We start from the raw sequence: 27,286 nt of genomic DNA on the forward strand, positions 1-27,286 counted from the left end.
TCTGGCAAGGCTTATTCTGTCGCCCTGCCTATTTAATTTATATGCAGAGCACATCATGAGAAAGGCTGGGCTAGATGAATCAAAAGTTGGAATTCAGATTGCCAGGAGAAATATCAACAACCTAAGACATGCAGATGATACCACTCTAATGGCAGAAAGTGAAGAGGAACTAAAGAGCCTCTTGATGCGGGTGAAGAAGGAGAGTGCAAAAGTTGGCTTGAAACTCAATATTAAGAAAACCAAAATCATGGCATCCGGCCCTCTCAATTCCTGGCAAATAGATGGGGAAGAAATGGAGGTAGTGACAGATTTTATCTTCTTGGGCTCCAAGATTACCACAGATGGGGACTGCAGCCAAGAAATTAAAAGATGCTCCTGGGGAGGAAAGCTATGGCAAATCTAGACAGCATACTAAAAAGCAGAGATATCAACCTGCTAACAAAAGTACGTATAGTCAAGGCCATGGTTTTCCCAGTTGCAATGTATGGCTGTAAAAGTTGGACCATAAGAAAGGCTGAGCGCAAAAGAATTGAGGCCTTTGAACTATGGTGCTGGAGAAGACTCCTGCAAGTCTCCTGGACTGCAAGGTGATCAAACCGATCAGTCCTAGAGATCAACCCTGACTGCTCTTTAGAAGGCCAGATCCTGAAGTTGAAACTCAAGTACTTTGGCCACCTAATGAGAAGGAAGGACTCACTGGAGAAGAGCCTAATGCTGGGAAAGATTGAAGGCAATAGAAGAAAGGGACGACAGAGAATGAGGTGGCTGGATGGAGTCACTGAAGCAGTAGGTGTGGACTCCAGAAGATGCTAGAGGACAGGAAGGCCTGGAGGAACGTTGTCCATGGGGTCGCGATGGGTTGGACACAACTTCGCAACTAACAACAACAACAACAACAAAAGTGAAACTGCAGCAATGCTTATTATCTTACTTCACCTTTCCTTTGCTTTAAAGTCCTGAAAGATCATAAATGTGATGATTGGTCACAAAGTTATTTTTTTATCACAGTCTTAATTGCAGTCGTCTGAGATAGTTGCTAAACTGGGACTATCTATATATTAAAATACCTAATGCAGTCTATTTTATACAAAAAAGGCTTATTAAATAGTTGGATTGAAACTATTTTGTACTACAATGACAATAAATAAGGGTAATGTAGCTGTAGAACTGTTAACTCGTGAATTGATTAGTGGAAAATAGCAAGATTGGAAACTAACTACATTAATAATATATAGTTAAGTTCAAGAGGAAAAGTACAAAACAAGGGAAGCAGATCAGTGACTACTATGTACAACTATATCAAGGAAGGATAATAATTTGAAAAGTTCAGAAGGTATTTTATGTAAATGTTCCTTGGTTATAAAAAAACAATATTGAACGTTCTGGCCTAAATGAATTTACAGAGTCACACATATCATAAATTTTATTTTAAAAGTGAAGATTGGAATTAACACAGGAGGTATTATTTTTGAGATTTCAGTAGATAACTTACTGGAAACCCATTGGATATAATCTAAAAGGAAGGCTTTATGTAGGTATGACATAGCAGTACTCTGACATTAAAAGAAAATATTTATTAGGTAATTGAATTGATAAAATATCACTTGAGAAGTGATCTGTTCCAATCAGTTATCAATATACATCACATCTTCAAGCTGACTGGTCTCTCCCCTATCTTCATTTTCTGGTACAACCATTTGATCAGTGCCTGCATTTATGAAACATGAAAATTTAAATGAAAATATCGGTTATATAAAGAATGAGCAGCTATAGCGAGATATGAACAAGTTACTTCGTGTAATGTCACTTATCAAAGCTAGTTTGTCTTTAAAAAAAAACTCTTACATATTTTCTATGTATTTTAGTAGAGCTGTTCAATAATGGGAAAACAATAGATCTGCAATCCTTGAAGATTAATCTGGCATGTTGTTATGGACCAAATTCCACTACCTCAGATGCTTTCATTTCAGAGCCTGGCCTGAGTATCAGACTGAAAACACTTCCATTTTTATGTTGACTTACAGTACATGTTTGTTATTTTTTTGTTGTTACAACGAAGTCTATTTGTGCTTACTTTTAACATATATTATCAAGTTGTTTTGCTTATTTGAACCTGGCTTAAATGAGAATTAAAGAGGTATGAGATCTTCCATATCCAAAAGAAGGTCTAATCCCTCAAATCTGGGAGCTCTTCGGCAAAGCTATCTTAATGGTCATAACTGGGTAAGTATGAGATTTTAGTTCTCATTGTCACCTGTTAAAATTAACTAGCTATGTAGCTAATTTATGCTGTTCTGTCTGGGATATTTTTTTGCCCTGCCTATATGTAATTCTTAAATATCCCAAGTTTGATATTCAAATGCCCCTCCTATTTCTGCTGAGGGAGTATTGTGCTATCTTAAGGTTAATAATTATATATAGCATATTCATTTTAATGCAGAGAAACATAGCTGTAAGAAATAGGCATGTTTGAAGATGCCACAAGACTGTTCCAAAGGAGAGGGGCTGTTTGGGTTTTTTGGGTACTTTCCTGTGTAGCAGGCCAACATTTCCCTCATATTTTCACATAGGAGGTTAAGCTGGAATTTCAGAGGGATTGCTGTGAACTACCTAGCCCAGGGGTTTCAAACTCAATTTCAATGAGGGTCACATCAGCATTGTGGTTGCCCTTGGGGCTGGGTGGGTGTGGCCAGGGTGGGTGCGGCCTACTGGGTGGGCGTGGATGGGGTGGGTGTGGCGTACTGGGTGTGTGTCCAGCTCTACAGCATTTGCGTCAAGGGTGCCTGTGGGAGCCTGGGCAGGAGTGGGATAGATCTGAGGGTCTCTGGCAGAAGGGGGTGGGACCAGGGCAAGTGCCAAGGCATGGTCCACTGGAGGAGCCTCGCTGTTCCTCTCAGGCCATGCCAGGGGGGGGGGCTTATGGAGCTAAGACTGAATATGTTTCAGCATAGATGGCCACCAAAAAATTGTACATTGGCTCCCGGTTGGCCTGGGCCAGGGCCAAGGCAGCAGGGGCTATTCCCTCACTGTTTCCAGGATGGCTTCGCGGGCCACATGAAACCACTTCGCGGGCTGCATCCGGCCCCCAGGCCTTGTGCTTGACATGTCTGACCTAGCCAGTCAAGAGCAGTGACAAGATTTTAAATTCCTAATCATTACATCATTATGTCTTTATAATATGATGATTAAGAAAATAAGATTTACACATTCCTAAGGGCTACAGCTTGTTTCTCATAGTTTATTGAATAAAGCATTGTTTATTGGCACCATTTGTTAAGCATTAATTAAAATGGCTGGATACACAAAACCCAGCCCAAGCCAAACAAACTTCATTATGACTGAATCCAATGTATGAGGTCACAGCCAATATTGTACTTAGTACTGTTATGGACTCTTCTACAGCAATTCTGGTGTGTATTTTTGAGTATTAGGCTGTTTTTACGGATTTTAGGTTTTTTTTTTTACTTCGTTTTGATTCCTTACCCACCCCACCCAATCTTTATCAACACATTACTCACGTGTGTAGTTTGAAATTGGCCTGCTGAAAAATAAACTGTTTTTTACTAAAGTGTCTGCCATTGAAGAAAGCATATCTGTGGAGTAGCTAATCTGCATAATAAAAACAAATTATTTGGATACCATTACTATTTGAGACATACTACAATTATAATACTAATTATAGCAAAATTCTGGGAAATCAAACCGGATGGCATAGTGTTTTTGTGTGTGTGCGTGTGTGATACAATCATAGAGTCAGAAACCGTAGGGTGAAGGTTGAAACCCTCTACCCATTTACTAAGGTTTGACCATTCAGTAGGTTTACTTCTGGGTAATTGCATATAAAATAGTTTCTCCTTAGCTCTTTTGTTCTATTGAGACCTTTGAATCTATGAACTGTTCATTGGGTTTAGAATCTAAAATGTCCTTTGAATGTAACATATTTTGAAGGTATACTTGTTATTGAAGTATCCTTCTGGAGAAGGCCATAAACTATTGTTTATCCACCTCACTTAAGCATGCTCCAAACAAAAAAATGATTGATGCATGAAATCCTATCATGATTTCTGAACATTGATCTTGGAAACATGTATGAACAAATTAAAAATTGTGCAACTGAAGCATAAAAAGAAATTCTTACTTTTGATTCCAAAGATCTAAGCTGTTTCTCTTGCTCTTTTAGACCACTAAAATTCTTTAAAAGGCTGTCCACCCTGTTTTAAAATGAACCAACAATAATAGAGTCAGAACAAGAACATTGTCAGAGAGGAGGTCCTGAAGAACTCAGTAGAGCATAGCATCTAAGACAGGGGTCTTCAAACTTGGCCCTTTTATGACTTGTGGACTTCAACTCCCAGAATTCCTCAGCCAGGCACGCTGGCTGAGGAATTCTGGGAGTTGAAGTCCAAAGTCATAAAAGGGCCAAGTTTGAAGACCCCTGATCTAAGACATATTTAGAATAGTGTCTACTGCAAATAATTTCTGTGAATTAATAATTATTCATCTAGGACAGGGGTCCCCAACCCCCAGTCTGTGGACTGGCACTAGTCTGCAGCATGCCAGAAACCGGGCCGCACAAACAAGCAAAGCCTCATCTGCAGGATGCAGACAGTACACGAAACCACAACCCCTCCGGTCCACGGAAAAAACCACAGAACCGGTTCCTGGTGCCCAAAAGGTTGGGGGCTGCTGACCTAGGAAATGAACGGTAAGATTGAATTCATCCACTTACTGTAGCTACTCATATCTTCTAGCTTGGATTTTGAGTGATTGCTACCTGCTACTCAAATTCCACGTACTGTACATAGATTCTACATGCAGGTAACAGTTGTGCAATCCTGTCCTAGTCAGAATTCAGTTAGTGAACCTGTAGGAACCATTGGGTGTCTGAACTCGGCTTTAAACATCAGAATCTGCTGTTCATCGCTACATTTAGAACAGCTTATCACAAAAAAATGACTTCTATTAATGCCATTCCTGACATTTTCATTGCAAGGGCTGTATTCCAAATAATGTGTGTGCATTTTTGAATGTTGGGATTTCCCATATCACCTAAAGAAGGATCTGTTTGTACACATTTGCAGTGTTTTGGATTGAAGAACAACAGTGTTGGGTTAAGTTTCATATGGGGATGGGGTTAACAGCTTCAAAAAGGGAAAGGAAAACAGGAAAAGAATAAGGCAATGAAAATGAAGTAAATAAAACCACCCATTATTAAAAGTTTGCTGCTCACTTAATTATAAACCTGTAAATGGGCTGCTTGCTTTTTAATTATGTCAAACTGCATTTTACTTGCAGACGTTTACTTACTTGTCTGACATTTTCTTCAGTTTTTCTTCGTTGCTTTCTTTTTTCTTTATTTCCAAATTTGCCAGATAATTTTCTTTCTGTAGCAACTCCCAGGTTATTAATTTTTGATCCAGATCTTCTGGAATGTCTCTTTCTGAAGGAAGGGAGATTAGACTTGGGACGAGGAGAAGGAAACAGTGGCCAAAGGGGGGTGGGGGGGTAAACTAATATCAAAATATAGCAAAATCATCACTATTGTTGGTTTTCCATAGCGTTTCAATATTACCCTATAATCAAATGAATATTGAATACACCCCAGTAATACTGCATGCCTAGTTTTCATAGAGCTCTCTTAAACTTAAATATACACTTTAAGAATGTGGACAGGAAAGGGACCATGTAGTCTAAGTCCAATGGCTGACTCATAGCTGTATTTTGAAAGAAGCCCAATAAGCCAGTTCACAAATGCACAGGACACCACTCCTGCACCCCCAGCATAGGAACTGTTTCCCCATACAAATGTTCATCTCTACCCTGGAGGATTTGTGGGCCGCCTTAATTTCCATTCTGAATGCTTCCTCAAAGCCCCGATGTAGACCAATGTTCTATTTTGATTTAAAATGTAGTAGTCTACTTGTAAATAAAATTGGAAAATATTTTGGAGATGGATACCCCGTAGTAGTCTTCATTTATAACTTTGGATCTTACAGATATTCATCAATTTGTTCTCTCTGCTACAGCAGTAATAGTTTCTACCGATATATTTTTAAGAAAGTGAGTTTTTGTTTTTAAGTAAAAATTAATGTTTAATTCAATTTTGTTTTTAACCTTAATTTGTTTTAATGTAATTACAGCTAACACCATTTTAATGCAGACCTCTGCAATGTAAAATGATCCCGATAGTGTGGATTACAAACCATCTGGAGGGCACCATAGTGAAGAAGGTTATTCATCCCCTACAATCCATTTCAATTTTTAAAAATAATAATCCACAGCTAATTATATAGAAATGAACTTTACTATTGCATAAAGTAATAATACGGTTTATGATGATACATTAATATATGTACTGTATGTATGTGTGTGTGTATGTATGTATATAATCCTCAGCTTGTTCTTACCACTCTGCCCACAGCTTACCCAGATGTTCTTTTTTGTGTTCGGTCTTCTTAAGGGCCCATCTAAGAAATAGTTTAATGTGGTCAATAATGATAAAAGGAGGAGCAAATGCAGGACGACCGTGGTATTCAACAATCAAGTTGTATCGCTGAAATTTCCAGAAGATGTCTGCATTCCCTTGAACAACCTGAAAAGTGTAACTTAAAAGGAAAAAGGGTTGTATCAACAGATCTCATTCTCTAAAAAGAAGATTGTTTTCAGATGTGTAAAGTTCTTGATGTTTTTCTAATTGAGAAAGCGGTCTGCCAGCTTTTCTTGGTGTGATTAACACTGACAGTAAACAAGTTTGGGTTCTGCTGAGATAAAATGAATTTGACAATTCATTTTGTATGAAACGTGATAACTGTTTCCAGTGGTTTGGAGAGGCAGTTCTAGGCCTTGAGTTTGATCTCAATTAATACATTCTTGAAAGCGGTAAAATATTCCTGTGAATCTTCAAGCATTGATGTACTTGACGCATTGGACAAATGAGATTACACCTGAAACAGTATCACCATTTTGTTAAAATCTCTTCCAATACTCTCCACAAGCTGTATGTTTCATCAGCTTGTTTTATATTTCAAGTGCCATCAAACATTTAATATCTACCGTACATCTGATACATTTATTTGCTACCTGAGAATAGCTCTTTCAAGTGACTACAGAATATTTTAGGCTGTATTTGTTTTAGTGTTGTTATATCCCTTGGTTTAAAATAGACAAAGTTTATGTTTCCTTTCTTATTTTTGTTCTGTGTGACAAAAGTACATCACCCAATACTGGAAGGAACATGAGCTATTTAGGACTTCCAGATCAGGAAGAGATAATATGATCACATGAATACCAATACTCCTGCCTATTTGAAGAAAGGTTATCCAACTATATTGCAATATATCTCTGAGCTGGATGAGATCATAGTAAATATTTTTCAGTGGATTTTGAAAGGTCCTGAAGATGGCAAGTATGTTTCATAAAAAGCCTTACAAAGACAAATGTCTAGAATTCCACATAAGCTATAAAAAGTTCTTATTAACCTCCAAAGAAAATAAAGTTAAATAGATTATTTCCAAAGATAGGACTATTTATTTAACTACTTGCACGAATTAGCTATTGCACAATATGCGCAATTTTATTAAGCATTTACATTTTGCAAAAGTAATGTATTTACACATATTAATAATATGCTGAACAATATTACTGTAAGTCTTTATTTTCAATAGATTGAGAACCTTCCTGACTCTATCAGCAATTCTTTTTGTGACAAACTTGGGATACCCAAATTCCAGTGAAATGAGTGCTAAGGAAGCAGACCATTACTGTACAGGTAGTCCTTGACTTACAATCATTCGTTTAGTAACCATTCAAAGTTACAATAGCACTGAAAAAAGTCATACTTATGACCATCGCAGCAGCCCTACAGTCACATGATCAAAATTTGGGCACTTGGCAACCAACATATATTTACGATGGTTGCAGTGTCCCGGTGTCATGTGATGGCCATTTATCAACTGCCAATCAACTGACCGGCAAAGTCAATGGGGGAAGCTGGATTCACCTAACAACCATGCGATTCACTTAAAAACCTGCACTGATTCTCTTAATGACCATGGCAAAAAAGATCACAAGATTGGGAATGACTGACTAACAACTGCCTTGTTTAGCAATCGAAACCTTGGTTCCAACTGTGGTTGTAAGTCAAGGACTAATAGGTAATATGTCAGTCCAGCACACACTTATCCAGAAGTAAATCACATTACACTTCCTCAACAGGATTTATTTCAGAACACATAGCTATACTCTCACTGTGTTTATTTTGCTGCTGCTTTTCTTTGCAAAACCTTTTGTGGATTCCATCTATTACACACACACATAAAAGATATGTCCCAGAGAGTGTGCATGCATATTATTCTATCTGTGGCTATTAGACAGAAGGCTTCTTCTATTTTCTTACAGACCCTCATTTTATACTTGCCTGAACATGGCAATTAAGAGATTCATAAGCAGCACATTTGTGACCAGTAGGAAAATGACTAAGAGTATTATGACCAGCCAATTAGCGTAGGCACTGGGACATGAGAAGTCACTCGCCGTCTGGTTCTTCTGCTGACCCAATGTGCAGTTTCCAAAATCCATGCGAGATGCTGTGATAGTGAAGTTTAAAAAAAGAGCAGTGGAAGGAAGGAAGGAAGGAAGGAAGGAAAGATGGTTGAAACTGTTAAAGCTTCAGAATGATTTGCTAAAACAACCTACTACATTGACTTTACAAAGGAATCAGGTGAATTGATGCAGCTGACACTCAGCAGTAGCATCTATAAGGGACAGGCCTAGGAATCAGAGCTTGCAAGTAGAACAGAATGTAACAGGGGAAACAAAAAGATGTAGCAAAAGAGGACAACTGGACTTCGCCATTTCTGTCAGAACTTCTGAAGAAACACCCCAGCCAAAGGACTTGGAGGACTCTGTCATAAACCTCATTGATATCACTGAATCTAATTTAAACCTAAATCCAAACGTTTTAGACTGATTTTCAAGGTGAAGGACTAGAACAGGCTTTTGCCACAGGTAACCAAAATGCTTTCATATTTGTCCTATGCCCGTGATGGCGAACCTATGGCACGCGTGCCACAGATGGCACGCAGAGCCCTCTCTGTGGGCACGCGCGCCATCACCCCAGTCCTAGGCCTTCAGCTGGGTTTTATAAAACCTTTTCGCCACTGTGTGCAAAAAAAAAAAAAAGTTCAATCAATCAATCAATTTCAACTTTTTGCGGGGAAAAAAAAATCTCGCAAAGTTGGAATTGATTGATTGAACTTTTTAGTCCCACCCAGTCTGCCGTTACCACTGCAGCCATGCCCACCCAGTGGGCCATGCCCACCCAGCACCCAATGATACATAAGTGGGTTTTGGGTTGCAGTTTGGGCACTCGGTCTCTAAAAGGTTCACCATCACTGTCCTATGCTGTTCCTTTATCAATTCTATCTTATGTAAATGATGGCTTTACTCACATGTGACTAAATGTTTCTAGCTGGTTGGTATGATTCAGTGGTTGGACTTATAATACTGTGCAAATCAGCACACGGTGTTAAGTTTTGAATTGCTCTATGTCTATCATAGTGGATTATGCCATTCCTCATCATTAATACAATATAGACCTTACAGTACAGATGACTTCAGATACAGTGCAATGAGAATGCTGTTGACTGATTTATTATTATCTGTCAAAACCCCTTTAATCAAAAAGTAGGATTGCTGAGGAACTGTAAATGAAACTCACAATCTATTTTATCCAATGGAATTTGTCCAAATATTTGAAGGTAGGGACGATAAAGGACCCTCCTGAAAATCCACTCAGCACGGCTGTCATCAGGATGAAGCAAAGCTTCTGTGGCCACACCATATGCAATGAGCCAGACACTCAGGAAAAAGAGGAAGAAAAAAACATCCTTCATCTGTAAAAATAATAATAATGAGAACTAAAATCTCTTCCTCCATCCTTGTGCCCTCCAGGTGTGTTTTAGACCCAAGATATCTGGAAAAGTCGAGTTGGTGGCTATTCGATTAGAAACATTCAAAGAGAATCACAATGGATTTCTTTTCCTTCTCATCATGTATTCTCAAAAATCCTCTTTTGTGCCGAACTAGGACTTAGATTTATTGGAAGGACAATTTTGTTTAATGCAGGCTGTACAAATATGTTAGAATGCAAAGCTGTGAGTCATATGTCTAGTCAAATTGAGCACACACATACACACACACACATACACAAATGTTGGAAAGAAAAGTTACCTTCTTGCATCTTTTGCAGGAAAAATTCCTTCTGCTATAGTCAGGGCTCCCCCCCCCTTTTTTTTAACTTCTAGTACTTCCAACCTAGCAGAAGTTCCTTCAAATATATTGCATTTAGAAGATAAATATAAGCATTTTCTAAGAGCAGAATTTCTTTTTATTTCCTCAATATTATACTGACTTTCTCCTCAAAACAGTGTCCAGGCTAGCTAATTAAGATTCAAATACAGTTTTAAAAGCTGAGATAAAAAAGTAAAAGGAAGCAACAAAGAAAAGCAAAAAAAAAAAGTTGCTAGGTTTCTAAACATAGAATGGAAGACAATGGGTGGGGGGAGGGGAAGAGCCCTTTCTGTGTGCCTGGCACACTGACAGCAAGGAAATCTTCTACAGGGTGTCTGGTAGATGTCTTAGTAAGTCTATACATAAATAAATATGGGGGTGAATGTAACAATACTTAGAAATTTGAAATTAATAGCATAATTTCCCTTGAGTCTGCTAGATTGAAAACCAGGTCCAACCCCATTTGTTTTCATTTCTCTCGGCAAGGCTGTACTTACCATTCTTTCCACAATGATAATCTTTGGGCCCAGTTGTTTATGAATGGCAAAAATATGAATCAGTCTCAGAGTGAACACCATAAAATCAATTGCTAGTACTGTTCGACCATCGTGAAAGGTTGAATTAAACATTCTGATAAGAGGATGAAGGCAGTTATCATGAAAAAGATGCAAAAATAAAGTAAAAATAGGAACACAGTAAGAAGGCACCATTAGAACACAAATGCATAACTATTAATATCAGAATAAAACAGCTCAAACTAAATTCTTTTCTAAATACAGGTGTAAATATCTGTTTTCAAAAGTTTATGGCCCATAGCTTGCAAATAATGCTCTCTTCATATTCCCAAAGAATACTCTTTGAAAGTGGGGGAATCCTTACAGACGTCTCTTCAGCTAATCTTATCCAAGATCATGACAAATCACCAGTTGCCCAGAAACTGGTTGGTTGCAATTAGCAACCAATGCTGGTTTTTCAGGCATGATAAGATCCTTATTTTGCACCATTTAGATATTTGTTTATGCGTTTATTCCGTTTATATGGCAGCCCATCTTGCATAACAGTGACTCTGGCTGGATTAAAAACTCAAATAAATACAGCTAAAGAATAACAAATAGCCTTGTTGCCCCTGGAAAAGAGCTATGGCAACTGTACCAAGAAGTATAGTAGTCATCTACCCTGTATTACTGATGAATTGTAGCTCTGCTGTTTATGGTTTGCACTGATTGAATTTTTCAAGGTATCCTCTGATTCTTACAAGAACTGTATAGTTATTCCTTGTTTTCCCCGCCAAGACATCTCTTATTCTAAACTACTAATCATTTTATAATTTCCACTTATGGTAGCTATCTCCCATGCTTGGCCACTTAGTGCCTTTTAGGACTTTTTTCTCAGCACTGTATCATCTCTTCTCTTGCTACCTGTAATATCATCCTTTGAAAAAAAAGGCGGAGGGGGGGAGAAACACCTGAAGCCACATACCTGCAAGCAATTCCAATGATGAACAAGGAAATAGCCAACATATCACACTTGTTCCAATTATCTTCTACATAGAGCTTGAATTTTTTTATTAGATTCATGCCTCCATCAGTATAGGAACTCTGCAAGTTAACAGCTATTATGTTAATCCTTTCATTTCTTCGCCAATAGTTCAACATTTCAAAATTGAGTATGAAATATATGACAGTTGCAAATAAGGATCACTTTTTTCCCTTGGCTTCCTATATGCATCTGAATAACTAACAGGTCTTTCATTCCTGAGCATCCTATTGCTTGGAAAATTATTTTTATGGGTTTGGATGGCCCACCTGATATAGCCATGTTGCTAATGCCAGCCTATACTTGGCATCCCTAGATGGGATCGATGGGATCAGAAAATTAATTCATTGATTCTGAACTATACATTGTACAGCATTTTATCAAGCTTCATGATTATAGGAGACTGTGGCTTTTGTGGGAGAGAGAGAACCTACCACTTTAATGCTCTTGCATTCTGACAAAGTTTCCTATTCTAGTTTGAGACATCATTGAAATATGTGTGAGTTCATATTTGTAGTAACACCCTCAGGATCAATTCGTCACTGAAGCTACCAGATTCCCACAGCTGCGATGGCATAACTCTACATTTAAAACTCAGCATTGGACTAAGATAAACATTTGCATGGGATTATACTTGCTGGTGTGTTTGCAGCAATCAGTCCTAAATCTCATTCAATTTTTCCTGTGCCAAAATTTAATGAATTCAGTCAATATTGACTGTAGCTCAAGGCTTTTTGCATAGCTGCGGCTTAAAAAATGCAGATATATACAGTTTCTCTTCAAAGGAGAGGAAAAGGAAAAGATATGAAATAGTTGAAATAATGCAATAATTTATTCTTATCACCTACTTGCAGATTTCTACTTCCTGAGCCATTAATAATCTAGAAGGATTCATTCTTTCCTTTTGGCTGTATAAAACTTTCAGAACAGAAGCTCCAGAGTGAATCAGGATGCTAGTAGTGTCTATGGCAAAATGCTACCATTTTTTCTCCCTTGCTTTTCCTGCCGTGTTCTGGTTTAGGAACCTCCAGACTGACCTCATAAATTTAGCAACACAGCAGACAGCACAGAGTAAATTACACTGGTCTACAAATTTTGGGAAATTATCAACCTCCGAGATAAAATGTGTTAATTCTTACGTATTTTTATTAGATGAATTAGAAAACAGGTGGTAAAGGTGTTGGTTGGCTAAAGCTTTCAAGATATTTCACAATAAAGATTTACAGGTAGTCCTCAAGTTATGAGTGTAATGGAGACTGCACATTCCACTCGTAACTCAAAAACCCGTGGGAGTGAATCTTGCTCGTTAAAATGTATGTGTTTCTATTTGGAAAAAAGTCTTTCAGCACCTATAGAGCACTTCCAAATGCAGCCATCCCTGTGTTTGGAAGCGCTCCATAGGTGCTGAAACATTTTTTATCCCAACGGAGACCTGACAGAGACTGGAAGCTTTGCGTGGCTGCCAGCGCATGCTTAGAAATGGAGCAGAAGGCTCCGTTTCCCAAGCGCCCCATTCAAGGCATACGGAGCTTGTAATCTCTGTCAGGCTTCCGTTTGGATAAAAAGTCTTTCAGCAACTATAGAGTGCTTCCAAACGAGGAAGGGTCTGCTCTGGCCACCGCTGCCTCACTCTGCCAGCATCAGGGCTCTGCCCATCTCCCTTGCTTCCCCAAAGCATCCCTTTACTAACCTCCTTTCCAGCTCTGTTCTCTGCCACTGCATGCAGGGCAACAAAAGAAGCGTGTGGGACTACTGGTAAAAAAAAAAAGTTCAGTCAGACCTTCCAACTTTGTGAGATCTTTTTTTTTCCGCGAGAAGTTGGAAGGTTGGAGTGATCTTTTTTTTTTAGTCCCACAAACTTCTTTTATTGCCCTGCACATGGAGAATGGAGCTGGAAAGGATGTTAATGAAGGAATGTGGATGCCCTGGAGTGGGGTGGGGGTTAGGATTTGGCATTGTGGATGCCCTGGGGTGGGGTGAAGGTTAGGATTTGGCATTGTGGATGCCCTGGGGTGGGGTGGGAGTTAGGATTTGGCATTGTGGATTGTGCAGTGTTTGTGCTCTGGTGGGGCTCTTCAAAACACAGCAAATCCCTGCGTTTTGAATAGCCCCATAGGCGCTCAAACACCTTTCATCTGAATGGAGACCTGAGTAACACGGAGTTTCAAGCAGTCACATGGAGCATTCCTTTCCATTTCTGAAGTGCCTCACTGCAGGCACACATACTTTCCAATCTCTCTCAGGTCTGTGTTTGGATAAAAAGTGTTTGAGCAGCAGCAGCAGCTTGAGTTTCTCTGCTCCGTTCTGAAGGAAGAAACCAGAGGCACAGAGCAGGATTGCTCTCAAGAAGATGCATGTGTGCTGCATGCACTTGCCTTATTGAGAGCAATCCTGCTCTGCACCTCCATTTCCTTTCACTCAGACAGAGCAGAGAAACTCAAGCCATAGCTGCTCAATGAGTGAGGAAGAGGAGAAGAGTGGTGAGGATTTGTGCCAGCTAACCGGTCAGGCGAGGACTAGGTTGGGCAGAGTGGGTGGGTGGCTGGGGAGGGGGATCATGGCTGCTCAGGTGGTTGCTGCTGTTGCTGGCTTGGATGCGGGTGCAAGGGACCCAACCCCGCAATGCCTCCCCACTCAGTTGAAGGCTTCGTTCCTGCCCTCTAAGGCTGGCACATGTGAGCGAGCAGCGCACCTGGGCCACGGACAGCATTGGTTCCTGCGCCTGGCTGACTCCCATTCCACGCTTTGCCCCATAGGCATGCAAACGAAGCAAACACTTCCCACCCCCAGAGAATAGAAGTTTCCGGGAGCCATGTTCTCTTTTGCAGAGAATTTGTGTTTGAACTCGCACAATATTACAGTACCCAAGAGCTTCCATTGTCGGCGTGAAAAGCATTTCCAAGCAGAATCTCCTCTCCCTCAAAGAGAAAGAAACCGTGACAGAGAGGAGACAGATTTTGCAAGATGAGTCCGGGGTGGCAGGAAGGGAGGGGGAAGCAGTTGTGTGGACCGGGGAGAGGAATAGGGTGAATATTGCAGAGCCTCTGTGGTCACTCATAAGGGTGAACGACTGCTGTAGTGCTGCAATAGTCGTAATTTTGGGCTTTGCTCATAAACACTAGGGGGCGCTGATCACGTAACTTTGAACGAGTGTTAAGTGAACGCTCGTAACTTGGGGATTACCTGTATACACAGGCGAATATATTTGCCTACAAGTGAAGAGGTGTCTAATGATCATGATACCTTGTAACTTCTCGACAAAGTACAGTAGAACAATGAAAATGGTACCATATAGAAGTGTATAAATTTATCTTCCCTTTGAGACTAAAGATTATTACCTAACTGTAATTTATTGTTCTTTTATTGCAAGACACATTTGTCTTGGTCAGATCTATGCATCATATACAGTAGCTACATCTGGTGCCTTGTGAAAGTATCATTGCCTAACATTTCCAAGGAACAGTTGCATGATATTTTGACTCAGAAGCCAAGATGCCGCAAAACTGTGTAAACAATGCAGATATCTTCTGCTACAGTTGTAGTGAGGTTACATTTGCATCTCAAAAGTGCAGTATGATGGCAGTGGTAAAAAGAGGCATACCACCTATATTTTGGATGCAAAATAGGGGATCAGAAGAAGAGTTTGGCCCCTCATTATTGTTGCATTACATGTGCAACTTATCTGCATCATTGGCTAAACAAGAAGAAAAAGTCCATGCCTTTCATAGTCCCAATGGTGTGGAGGGAACCCACCAATCATAGTAGCGATTGCTATTTTTGCATGGTTCCCCCAGTTACAAAAACGATCCCAAGAAAGAAGAAGTGGACCGTGCAATATCCAAATATTCCATCCGCACTGTGTCTTGTACCCCTTGGTGAGGATTTGCCAATTCCAGATCCACCAGAATCCTACTTTCTAGAGGCAGATGATGATAAAGAGGATGAGAGGATGCAACGGATCCAGAGCTGTCTATTGCCAGTGGACCCAAACTTTAGCCCACTGTATGCTCTTCCTGAACCACATCTAATTTCACAGAGTGAACTAAATGACCTGGTCAGGGATTTGGAATTGCCTAAGAGTAAGGCAGAGCTACTGGGCTCCAGATTACAACAGTGGAACCTCTTGCATAATGAAAAAAGGCTGAAAATGTTACACAAAAAAACAATAAATGAATGGAAAGTTATGTTATTGGTATCAATAAAAAGATAAATTTATAACAATTGGTGTGGCACCATTCTCATTGCTATATCACATTTTGTAGAAAAGGTATCGAGATTAATTGCACATCCCCCTCATAATTTTAAATGGAATAGAATAGAATAGAATAGAATAGAATAGAATAGAATAGAATAGAATAGAATAGAATAGAATAGACCTTGGAGGTCTTCTAGTCCAGCCTCCTGCTCAAGGAAGGGAATCTATACCATCTCAGACAAGTGACTGTCTAGCCTCTTCTTAAAAATCTCCAATGATGGAGCGCCCATGATTTCTGGAGGCAAGCTGTTCCACTGGTTAATTGCCCTCACTGTCAGGAAGTTTCTCCTTAATTCCAGGTTGCTTCTCTCTTTGATCAGTTTCCAACCATTGTTTCTTGTCCTGCCCTCTGGTGCTTTGATGAATAATGTGACCCCCTCTTCTTTGTGGCAGCCCCTCAAATACTGGAATACTGCTATCATGTCTCCTCTATTTCTTCTTTTCTTTAGACTAGCCAAACCCAAGTCCTGCAGCCGTTCTTTGTATGTTTTAGTCTCCAGGCCTTTGATCATCTTAGTTGCTCTTCTCTGATTTTTTTCCAAACACTCAACATCTTTTTTGTGATATGATGACCAAAATTGGCTGCATTATTCCAGGTGTGGTTTTACTAGGCTTTTATAAATTATTTTGATGCAATTTTGACCTGAAGCTATATTTTGGAAACTGGAGTCAATTAATACTCAGGACTTAATTTTCTTTTATTAGTGACTCAATTTTGGTAAAATTTAGTTACTTTCATTTTTGACGCTTTCTCCTTGTAGACCAGTGTTACCAACCTGTCTGATTTCTTCCAAGACTAGTGTAAAGACCCAGAAGTAGAGTATGTTCTCCTTGATAGCGGGACCTTTAGGTGGAGATTTAAAATCCACTAAGAGGACGTAGGCAAATAGAAAGAGAAAAGCAAAATACATAACAACATTCCCCATAAAGACTGTAACAGGAGCAGTCCAGAATTTTTTCCAGCGTGTAAACATAAATGTTGCATAGGCAATATTCCCAGAGGCAGGTTCTGCTTCTAGTCTGGCATCAGCCCTGCAAAAGTGAAAGAAACAATGCAGTTCTCAACATGAGTCTGCCAACGGCTCATACTGGCTTTAGAGAGATGTTGATTGTTCTGTTTTTCCCAAATTCTTCCATTAAAATGAAGCAACTGCATCCAGATAAGTTTCCCCCCCAATTCAGTTGTAATTGCTATATTTAAACAGCTTTATTCCCCACCTTATTGAAGTATGAGGATATTCAATGCATCTTTTTAATAAGGTCAACCAAAGAAATCTTCATTTCATTGATATGACTTAGATTGCTCTCATTGATTCCAGTGGAAACTTGATCAACAGGTACCCAATCATTTTTTCCCTAAGATTCAGATCATATTGACACAAGTTCATAATGTTTCAGGAATGAGTTCCTAGAGTCCATCTATTAGGAATAGCAAACAGCATCAAAAGAACTGATGAGCGCAAATCTCACAGCAAGTCAAATTTACATATCTATGAATAGTGGTGGCATCACATTGTCTCTAAAGTGACCTTTAATGAAATGAAAATAAGTTTACATTTAAACAGCATTTCTAATCTGCATTTATGATAATTTATGAGCAAGTATAACCAATTTGTGATAACAAACATTATGATGTAATGATATTTGAAATGATATTTGAGATGACCTTGGGAGGTGGAAAAAGGTGAAGAAAGATGTTCCCTAGAAAATGATCAGACAAGGGGGAGGAGGGATCTGCAGCTGCATAATGGGCAGAAAAGGAAGCTCCGAATGGATCCTTCCCCACCTATCAGGCTACAAAAAGAGACTACAGGAGATTTGTACTTTCAGACTCGCAATATTCTGTTAATGTAGACTTACAATAAATTAGAATTAGCTCATCTGGTTGTGTTTTCTGTCCATCTACTTAGGAAGACTAACAATAGTTCATTTAAGGAAAATTTGGGGGGGGGGAGTAGCATTTTATCCCTGGAACTCAATTTAAAATACTCCAGAATAACTCTCCCATATTGCAACATAGCTTACTTCTGAGTTGACAGGCCCAGGGCAGAGATTGTGAAAGAGAGTCCCATCTCTTTGTCTTTATTGACATTGGAACTCTGATGCCAGGGCACCCAGGATTATAGGAGGGGGTTGTAGAAGTCTCTGTGGGTTGAATGTTTTCTGCTTTCAGAAGAGAGGATCCAAATAAAATACCCACAATGGAAAAATCAATGGATTTTGAAACTAATAGAGCTAGCTCAGATGGCAGAATTGACTGCCTTGCTTAGAGACAATAATTTGACTAAATTTCTTGTGACTTGGAGACCACTGTTTTCTCCTTATCTTACAAGATATGGAGGGGAAAAAAATCAACTTTTGACTTTGGAATTTGAAGACTAGATTTGATTCGACTAGAGCAGGACTTTTCAACCTTTTCACCCATTGTACCACTTTTAGGATATGGCAACATCCGAGTACCACCAGTCGCCTAGCAAGGTGTCAAAAACTTGATGATGCCCCCCCCAAAGGAAAAAAGTGATAAAGTACAGGTAGTCCTCGACTTATAACAGTTCGCTTAGTGACTGTTTGAAGTTACAATGGCACTGAAAAAAGTGCCCCCCCAAGCACAGCTGAGCAAGGCACCTGCCTGCCCGCCCGGCCATGCTCTTCCTCCTATCTGAGGTTTTCATTGTTGTGAGCATTTCTGTTGAGGATTGGCAGTGAGGGTGGGGTGGGGGAGTGTTTGGTTTTTATTCCCCTCCCCATCTGCTGGGTAGTTGCAGCAGGTTTTGGTCACTTCACATGACCCTGGGACACTGTGACCGTCATAAATATGAACCAGTTGCCAAGCAACTGAATGTAAATCACAAGACCCTGAAGATGCTGCAACATTCCAGCTGATCAGCGCTTCGTCTGGGCTCAGCAGAAGCGCCAGGATTAGTGCCGAGCTCCAGCTGGATCCTGGCGCTGATCCTGGCACTTCCGCTGAGCCCTGACAGCCCTGCAGCTCCAGCCATCTCTCGCTCAGGCTTGTGTGGTGCTGCCACCGGTTCAGCTCATTCCCCTCCCCCACTACCACTTTTCTAGGATGGTCGCGTACCACCTGCCAGGTGCCAATGTACCACAGGTGGTACCCGTACCACTGGTTGAAAAGCCCTGGACTAGAGTAATAGTGCAATTTTTCAAATATACACTTATTCATTTTTGACAAGTTATTGTGTGTTAGATTAAAATTAAGAGAGGAATATATGATCAGTATTGGTTTTTCAGAATGTTGATTAGTGTCTTATGGTATTTTAAATATTGTTATTATTTAGAAAGAAACAACCTAGAAAGAGGTTGTTGTATTGTTTTAATATCTGTGCACTAGAAATAATTGAAGGTCATTTTGATTATAAATCTGTTGGATGGATTTTTTTCTGTCACTTTTTAACTTGTTCTTTTATTTCCCTATGTCTTTTCCTTTTATGTTAGTCTAAATTTTAATGTTTGTTTTTGAAATTTAATATATTTTTTTAAAAAAAGATCCAAATTATACTCTGATTCATGGAATGATCTCCAATGGACAAGCTATTGTAATGATAGCATACTTTCATTAAGACACCTTGTAATGAGGCTTCTGATGGATTTCATCTGACACAGTGTCTCTTTTGGTTATTTTATATTTCTATTGCTCTTCTGTAAATGTGACTGATGGTGAATGGTAATGAACATTAAGAGCTGATTCTAAGGAGAAGGACGTGTATAGAAAAAAAGCTTTCAAATGAAGCTCAGTGGAAATAACTCCTACTACAGTTTTTAAATTTCCCCTGGCACTTTTATTAAACATTAAATATAGCCATGATGAAAAGGGCTATTCCTTTGCGCTCTGGGTGAGCAAGTCTGTAGTGAGGTTATATATACATTTGATATGAGTGTTCATCCCAGCCATTCCCATAGCAACAAACTAATATTAAAAAAACCGCAGTAATAATTTCACTGCAGGAGAGAAGCAAAGGTGGATAGGGTGGATATTGTATTAAAATTCATCATTAGAGAAACAGTGGGGGAAGCAGAATTCAAGCTTCTAGTGACAATTAAAGCTTGGGGGGTTTTTTCAGCATATTTTTTAAAAAATCATAAACCATCTCTTTGTACTTAATGGATCCAACCTTCCCAAAATAGTGGTTTTAGATCTTGTTGTTTATATTTAATTTTAAGTAATATACCAAAGTTTTATATATTTTAGCCAAAGTGACAAGTATTTGGCATCCTAACTAGGGGCTGAGCTCACCCATTTCCTAAATTACATATTTGTTTGGCTGTATATCCCATTCATGTCAGTGGAGCTTAGGAGCCCCAAATATATTTCATAAAGCAATGAAAGAGTTTCTTGGGTTTGCATGTTCACTGAGAATTGGAGCTTTGAAGATAATTATTCCCAATGATCAAACATCTATAAACATAATTTTGCTATTGTTCTCACCAGAGGAAAGCATTAATAGGACTGCTTCATTTTTTTTAAAAAAAACTTCTAGATCTCTGCAAACAGATTTCTGGCAGAAGGCATTCAGTCAGAACTGTAAAAGATTCTTGGTTGAGAAGTGAAACATCTTCACGCAAAGCAAAGAAACTCCAGTTGCCTTTTGAAAAAGCACCTTTGGGACAACAATGACCTGGATCAGGGGTATAGGCAGCCTTGGCTCTTTTATGACTCGTGGACTTCAACTCCCAGAATTCCTGAGCCAGCCATGCTGAGGGGAAAGGGAGAGGTTTCCAAGCTGAGCCATGCTGGCTCAGGAATTCTGGGAGTTGAAGTCCACGAGTCATAAAAGAGCCAAGGTTGCCTACCCCTGATTTTCCTGGATGATTGAGAATCTCCATAGACAAAAAGGCTTAGAGTTCTAACTTCTAAAGATAGAAAGCCCTACTACCCCATGAAACCTTTCATTATATGCAGAGGGAGAAACCACACAGTTATGACTTGTGGATGTGCGCTGACATGCTGAATTTTTCTTCGCATTCCACAGCATTTGTGCAGATGGATTTTTCTGCTCATAAAAATAACTGTTAAACCATAGCAAGTTGAAGGATTCAAACCCCTAGATAAAAGTTTAGCTTCTCCATTACAAGAAAAAGTACATCCTTCATCAATTTTAGATTACACTTTATATTTAACATGGTTGGATGGTCATAGCAATTGCAATTAATAAATGCATCTTTTTTAAAAAAATATTTCTAGATCCATGTATGTAAACCTTACTTCTTTTTTGTGTAGGATAGCATTGTCCTTTCTGTATCAAGGCTGCCAAGATCTTTGAATGAGTCTGGGTCTTTCACTGACTGTGTCTCCTCACTGCAAAGAAATAGATTTAATGCTTAAAGATATCGAAAACAAATTTGTTTTTTTCACAATTGAAGTGACAATTCAATTTTCATTTTTGAGATTTATACAAAAAAGCTACAATAACAGATGTTCTCTTTGCACATTTTTGAGCCATACTTTTTTTAAAAAAATGCACACAAGAGTAACTATATCACAAAATATTGCAAAAAAACAAGGATTTATCTTATTAAAACCAAATTTACCTCCTCATAAATTATAAATCCAAATTAAAATTAGCAGAATCATCCTTCTGAGATTTTTTTAATATGAAATTCAAATAAATCTACACAGATCATATTGCATCTGAACAGCCTGGTGGAAAATATACGTGTGAAGCTGGCAATTATGGTACTCTTTTGTCCAAGGAACTTGGGGACTGGGGTAAGGAACAGGAAGTACAACTTAGGTTGTTAGGTATGGAAGCTCAAAGCAAGTATCTCTAAGACAGTTTTTTTGTTAAAGCACTGGCGTTGGAAAGGGCCAAAATGGGGAAAATACCAGACACCAGTACAAAGAAACAAGGTTGGGATTATAACACCACTTCTTCCATCTTGCCTATTTGGATGCCACCATCAGCACCCCTATGGATGCCTCCTTCTTGAAGGATACCTTTTCTATGTGCAAGGTTAGTTAGCCCAGAGAGGTTGAAAGTTCTCAAGATGTGAATGAGATGACACCCTGAGAAGGTGAACCTGAGCTTCACAAGATTCAGGGAGGTGTTTTGGGACAAGCAGGTTTCTAGACAAGGGACACCTTCTGTCTGAGACAAGTTCAAATCAGGATGCTGATACATGACTTCAGATAGAACATATAAAAAGCTTTCTACCGGGGGTGCCTTTAGAAACAAAAGTTAAATGAGTACACATGTCCTGTGGTGTCTCTGAACTCTGAAGTCCGGCTATACATTTGTCAGTACAGATTTGTAGTAATGTTTGAAGTAAAAAAAAATAATAAATGAAGAAGTAAGTGGCCACCCTGGAGCTCAAACTAAAGAAAAGAGGCATTACAGCAACACAGGAAGCATCTCTCCATTTTAAAGAAAAAGAAATAAAGGAAGACAGAAATAGCTTTGAGGTCCTAACAGAAAAGCTCTAGATATTTAGGGGAAGAGGAAACAAGACAACGGAGCAAGAAAACCAAAGGTAGAACCCTAAAAGGCAGAGGGGATGCAGTTATGGAACACACACACACACACACACACACACACACACACACACCATACAGACATAGACAAAGAAATGTGTTTGGTTTTCCTCTGTCCAAGACTGTAGCAAAATGGCAAAAATGCATCTTTATCATCAGGCTTTTCGCTATTGTTTAAATGTTCTTTTATTCAAATTGTTTTCAATTTTTCATTGCATTGATTTTTCTGGACGGTAAACTGCCTTGATTGCTCCTACAAATAAGGAAGACAGGGCATACATTCAACAACTGCATAAATACATTGCAGCTGCACCCTGCAGGAAGAGAAGAACCACTGTAGTTGACATTTATAGCAGAAATTGTTGGGCAGATCTGTCAGTGCGTGAAATAATCTGGATGCTAGAAGCCCAGATAAGAGTAACTTATCAAGTCCATTCCTACTTATTTTTGCCTGGACAAATGATAATGCCAACAGCAGCTAGTACCATATCATCAAATAGAAAAAGAAGAGCAACATTTTCTGCTGCGTGATAGTTTGAATGCTGTTCCCTTCAATTCTACTGCCTCCCTTGTTCAAATGTTCTTGAACAAAACTTACTGTAAGTTTTATTTAATTTGAAGAAGACTAAGATTCTCATATTCTACAGACAAACTGCTTAAGAAGTAAGCCGACGTCAATTACTTCTGGCCCTGTTACATTTAGTCTTTCCAGTTGCTTTAAAATTTCCAAAAAGGAACCCATAGGTTCTAATAATTCATTTGCAACTCTTCATTTGTTGCGAATTGTTGCAGAATCAAACATTAATAATATTTTAGACATGCTCCTCTCTTGAAATAGTCCCCGCAATGTACTCTTAACATCTTTTGCAGTATGTATATCCGTAATCTTAGTAAATAGGGAATCATATTCAGGATTAAATGGCACAAGTTTCTTTCTGTTTGCAAACTTTCATTTTCTTGCTTTTCTATTTATCTTTGTTCTTCCAGTACATTTGCTACCTTCTGTCATTTAGCAACTCAACAGAGTCAGCTCTACTTGCTGGATGATAGGTAGCCCTTCTGTGAGAAGGAATCAGAAGAGGATCATAACTTTAATTACCCTTGCACCAAGAACATAATTGCATGCTCCAGTCACAGAGAAATAAACTTATCATTCTGAACTACAACCATGTATCTTTGACCATTTGTTTTCTTCCTAGCAAAAAAAAAGTAAAACAACAGCATAACATGCAAGAATTAAAACAAGATCTTTCTCTCTGGAATGCTAGGAAGAAATTCACTAACCATTTCTATTTATCATAAAAATCAAATAACCCTGATTCCTGCTGGTAAGGACATGACTCAGAGATAAAAGAGTTACTGTATTTCCAAATGGGTAAGAAATAGTGTTTTCCAAGTAATCTGAATCTGGTGTCTTTCACTAGGTATCTCCCACCCAGCTCTTGATTGTTCCCCTTCCAATGCCAATCAGATATGCAGGGCTGAACTCTTGCGTTAGTTATTCACCTGCACAAAATGTTCTCAAGATCTTTTGGAACTATTATTTCCCTCAAAGTTCTAACTTTATTCACTGATGCCTTGGCCTTAATAAGTAATCTTTAAAGGGAAAGCAGAGGGCTAAAGATTGTGAGTGATAGTTTACTTTCTCCTGCAACATTTTTTTTAAAAAAAATCTGGGTTGAGTATACTTTTCGAAATGTATTCTAATTACTGATATAAAGAGCAAAGTTGTCTCTATAAACATGTTTTAAATGGAGAAAGTAGAATATTTTGTTTCCAGGATACAGAAGGAGCATATTCTATTGCCACTTCAGTATTTGCAGGTCACTGTTAGCCTGGTGAAATAGCCCTGATAAGAAGCACAACCAGCTCTATCTTTATTGTAAGGTTATGTTAACAATCTTGCAAGTCTTAAAGTACCACTCTTGTCTTGCACTTTTACTGTCCTGAAAAGTGGGAGGGTCCCTTCTGAAATCCTTTTGCCACCCCTCCTTCTTCAGATTCAAATTTCATTTATTAGATCATTGTCTAGGCCAGAGGTCCCCAACCCCCAATTCACGGTTCACTACTGGACAGTGGCCCATTTGGAACCAAGCCACGCAAGGGGTGGGCGAGTGCATGCACACAACTGCCACTCACACAGAACCCTGTCCCCTCCCCCACCAGTCCACCAAGCAGAAAAGGTCTAGGATGTGGTGCTTCCTCCTGTCTCCCAAGGCTATTCCCACATACCATTACAATCAGTATGCGTGCATTCACTTTTTTCTTCCTCTTAATGCAAAAGACTCTATGGTTCATACCTGAATGAAATCAAGTTAGTATAAATCAGGAGAGGGCACCCAAATCCACAGATCAGATTCAAAATTGGGGTGGATGTTGACATGTCTCCCCACCAAATTTTTGTCAGAAATGCCTGAAATTTAAAGAAGATAGATATGAAAAAGAAATGTTATAATAATACAATTAAAAGGCTAAGGAAAAGACCAGAACACATCTCCAGCAGCCAAAACCCAGATTAGCAAGGATTACACCAAACAATCAAGCAGAAAATAATACCCTGATCAAGGAATTACCAAGGATGAACCACACCCACACCAACATTGGCAGGGTAAGCTACTGTTTATAAACAGGGAGCAAAACCCACACCCACGAGCACTGATAATACTACTGTATTTAGTTGGGTAATGAAATGTTTGCAAGCAAGCAGCCAATCTCAGTGAATATTAAGGACTCCACAAATGATGCATAACTACATTTTACTTTGCTCAGTAAAAATTATAATAAAAAAGAACACTTTAACGTAAATCATAATGCTTGGCTCTTTCTTTAAACACAAGAGACTAAAGCTATTCAATGTAAATGTGTTTTTCAACTTTTTTTCACCTAAACTAGCCAGTCCTGCATTATCTCTATGAAGCTTTTTATTCAGCAGAATCAGACTTCTTTTGTTTGTAATTGAGGATTATCCTTTCTTCTTTCAGCCTCTAAGGGTCTTATTTTTATTTTATTTTATTTAAGAAAATTCATATGGCTGTCCACTCACTCTCAGTGACTCCGAGTGGCTTACAAAAATATTTCTTATTTTTAGTTATTCTTGTATCTGTTTTATTGGTTAATCTTTTTAAAAGGTGAAAAATCAAACTCATGTAACTTGCAACTTAATGCTTATTTTGGATGACATAATTTTGGAGGGCAAAAAGTAGAACTGAGCATGACCTACATACTTACGGCTGCCCATTTTTACTGAACAGGAACACACATCTGGCCAATTTGCTGACTATCTTTAGGTAGGATTTTTTTTTAAAGAAGTCACTGTTGTGAAATGGTGGCCATCTGAACTGGGTTTTTTTAATGAAATATCTAAAATAATAAAATAAAATACTCCTGCTGGTGTTAGAGTCTTGAAATGGCTTCTCTGTTGCTTTGTATCTATAGCTTTGTAACTTGTAAAATGCTCAGAATGTTGTATTTAAACATTCGGTATATGTGTTTGTCAGCCCCGCTAGACCAAATTAGAAAATCAACTTCCCAGGAAGACTAGAACTATACTTTACTGAGATAGACTGTAATAGAAGTATCCTTTACTGAGATAGACTATAATAGAATCCTGCAATTCTGATTGTGCTTTTCTTCCCTTCCTTCTTTTACCCTAGCAAATTGGGGGAGGGGGCTGTTTGCCTGAGTCACTTCTGAATATTATCTTGCTTTCCAGGACCTCAAAGATGTTTCAGCCTCTTTATCCAAGTAATGGCTCTTACATATGTTCTCAAGAACATCTCCCTTAGTTTCTCTGGTGTTTTAATTTCATGCAGGCTATCTTAGGATTCCTGATGAGCTGACAACTCAGAATAATGCTCTCTTGTTTATTTATAGACCTTATTAACAAAGGATAATCTTCATTGCTAATATAACTGAGGAAGCAGTCAGTCGTTGAATGAAGCACTAGATGTAAAAATAGCTCAGTTACAGTTTTTTTCACAGTGCCAAATTACATTATCTCTTACATTCCAATGAGAATATTTTCTCCTGGCGAGGTTATCAATTATTGGTTTTATTCCTAGGTATTATAGGGTGGAAAGATTTTGTTCTTGTTTTAAGAAAACAGTGTGTCACAACAGTATTGCTGTTATTTAAGGGCTCGCTTCCCCCCCAAACATACTGTAATAGATGGAGTAAATGATAATGTAAATCAGGGGTACCCAACGTCCAGGCTGTGGCCCACTACCAGGCCTTGAGCCTTTCAAAACCAGGCCGCAGAAGTGGTGTGTGTGTGTGTGCATGCATCCCAACTTGCATGAGCAGTAGGCTAGCGAGTGCACAAGTGTCCACTGATCATACAGAACCATTCCCTCTCCCCTCTGGTCCACAAAGCCAAAAATGCTGGGGAACTCTGATGTAAATAATAATGGAGTAAATAATAGATGTCTATAATTCCAAAGATCAGAATTTCAGTATTCCTAAAAAATGGCCTGCAGGCCCCTCTAATATCTGACTCCACTGTTCAAAGGAAGATGTGTGAGAATGTGAGAAAAGGTGAAAGTGGCCATAACCTAAATATAGAGGAGGCATCTGCCACCACTTTGGATGGTAGATACAAAATAATCAGGTTGTTAAGGATTAAAGAAAGAATTTCATCAGAAGATGAACAAAGGAAGTTGGGTGCTGAACACATGGAACCACTAGTCCGACAGCTACTGGACCAGAGGTCTCCAACC

The 27,286-nt window shown here is 38.9% G+C and overlaps 1 protein-coding gene across 1 annotated transcript in view; it reads right to left on the reverse strand.

The window, feature by feature from the left end:
- Positions 1-1,625: 1,625 nt before the first annotated feature.
- Positions 1,626-27,286, reverse strand: part of TRPM5 (transient receptor potential cation channel subfamily M member 5) — a 44,655-nt gene continuing 18,994 nt past the window's right edge. The window contains exons 13-24 of the mRNA XM_029285514.1: positions 24,872-24,984; positions 21,306-21,398; positions 16,858-17,113; positions 11,770-11,888; positions 10,788-10,920; positions 9,719-9,893; positions 8,417-8,585; positions 6,427-6,605; positions 5,308-5,440; positions 4,139-4,211; positions 3,519-3,609; positions 1,626-1,708 (exon numbers count right to left, since the gene is read on the reverse strand). Coding sequence (XP_029141347.1) covers positions 1,626-1,708; positions 3,519-3,609; positions 4,139-4,211; positions 5,308-5,440; positions 6,427-6,605; positions 8,417-8,585; positions 9,719-9,893; positions 10,788-10,920; positions 11,770-11,888; positions 16,858-17,113; positions 21,306-21,398; positions 24,872-24,984 — 1,617 coding nt within the window. The remainder of the gene's footprint in view (positions 1,709-3,518; positions 3,610-4,138; positions 4,212-5,307; positions 5,441-6,426; positions 6,606-8,416; positions 8,586-9,718; positions 9,894-10,787; positions 10,921-11,769; positions 11,889-16,857; positions 17,114-21,305; positions 21,399-24,871; positions 24,985-27,286) is intronic.

The sequence above is a fragment of the Protobothrops mucrosquamatus genome, unplaced genomic scaffold (assembly GCF_001527695.2).
Source record: "Protobothrops mucrosquamatus isolate PMUCROS unplaced genomic scaffold, P.Mucros_1.0 scaffold1799, whole genome shotgun sequence".
In the NCBI taxonomy this organism is placed as follows: domain Eukaryota; kingdom Metazoa; phylum Chordata; class Lepidosauria; order Squamata; family Viperidae; genus Protobothrops; species Protobothrops mucrosquamatus.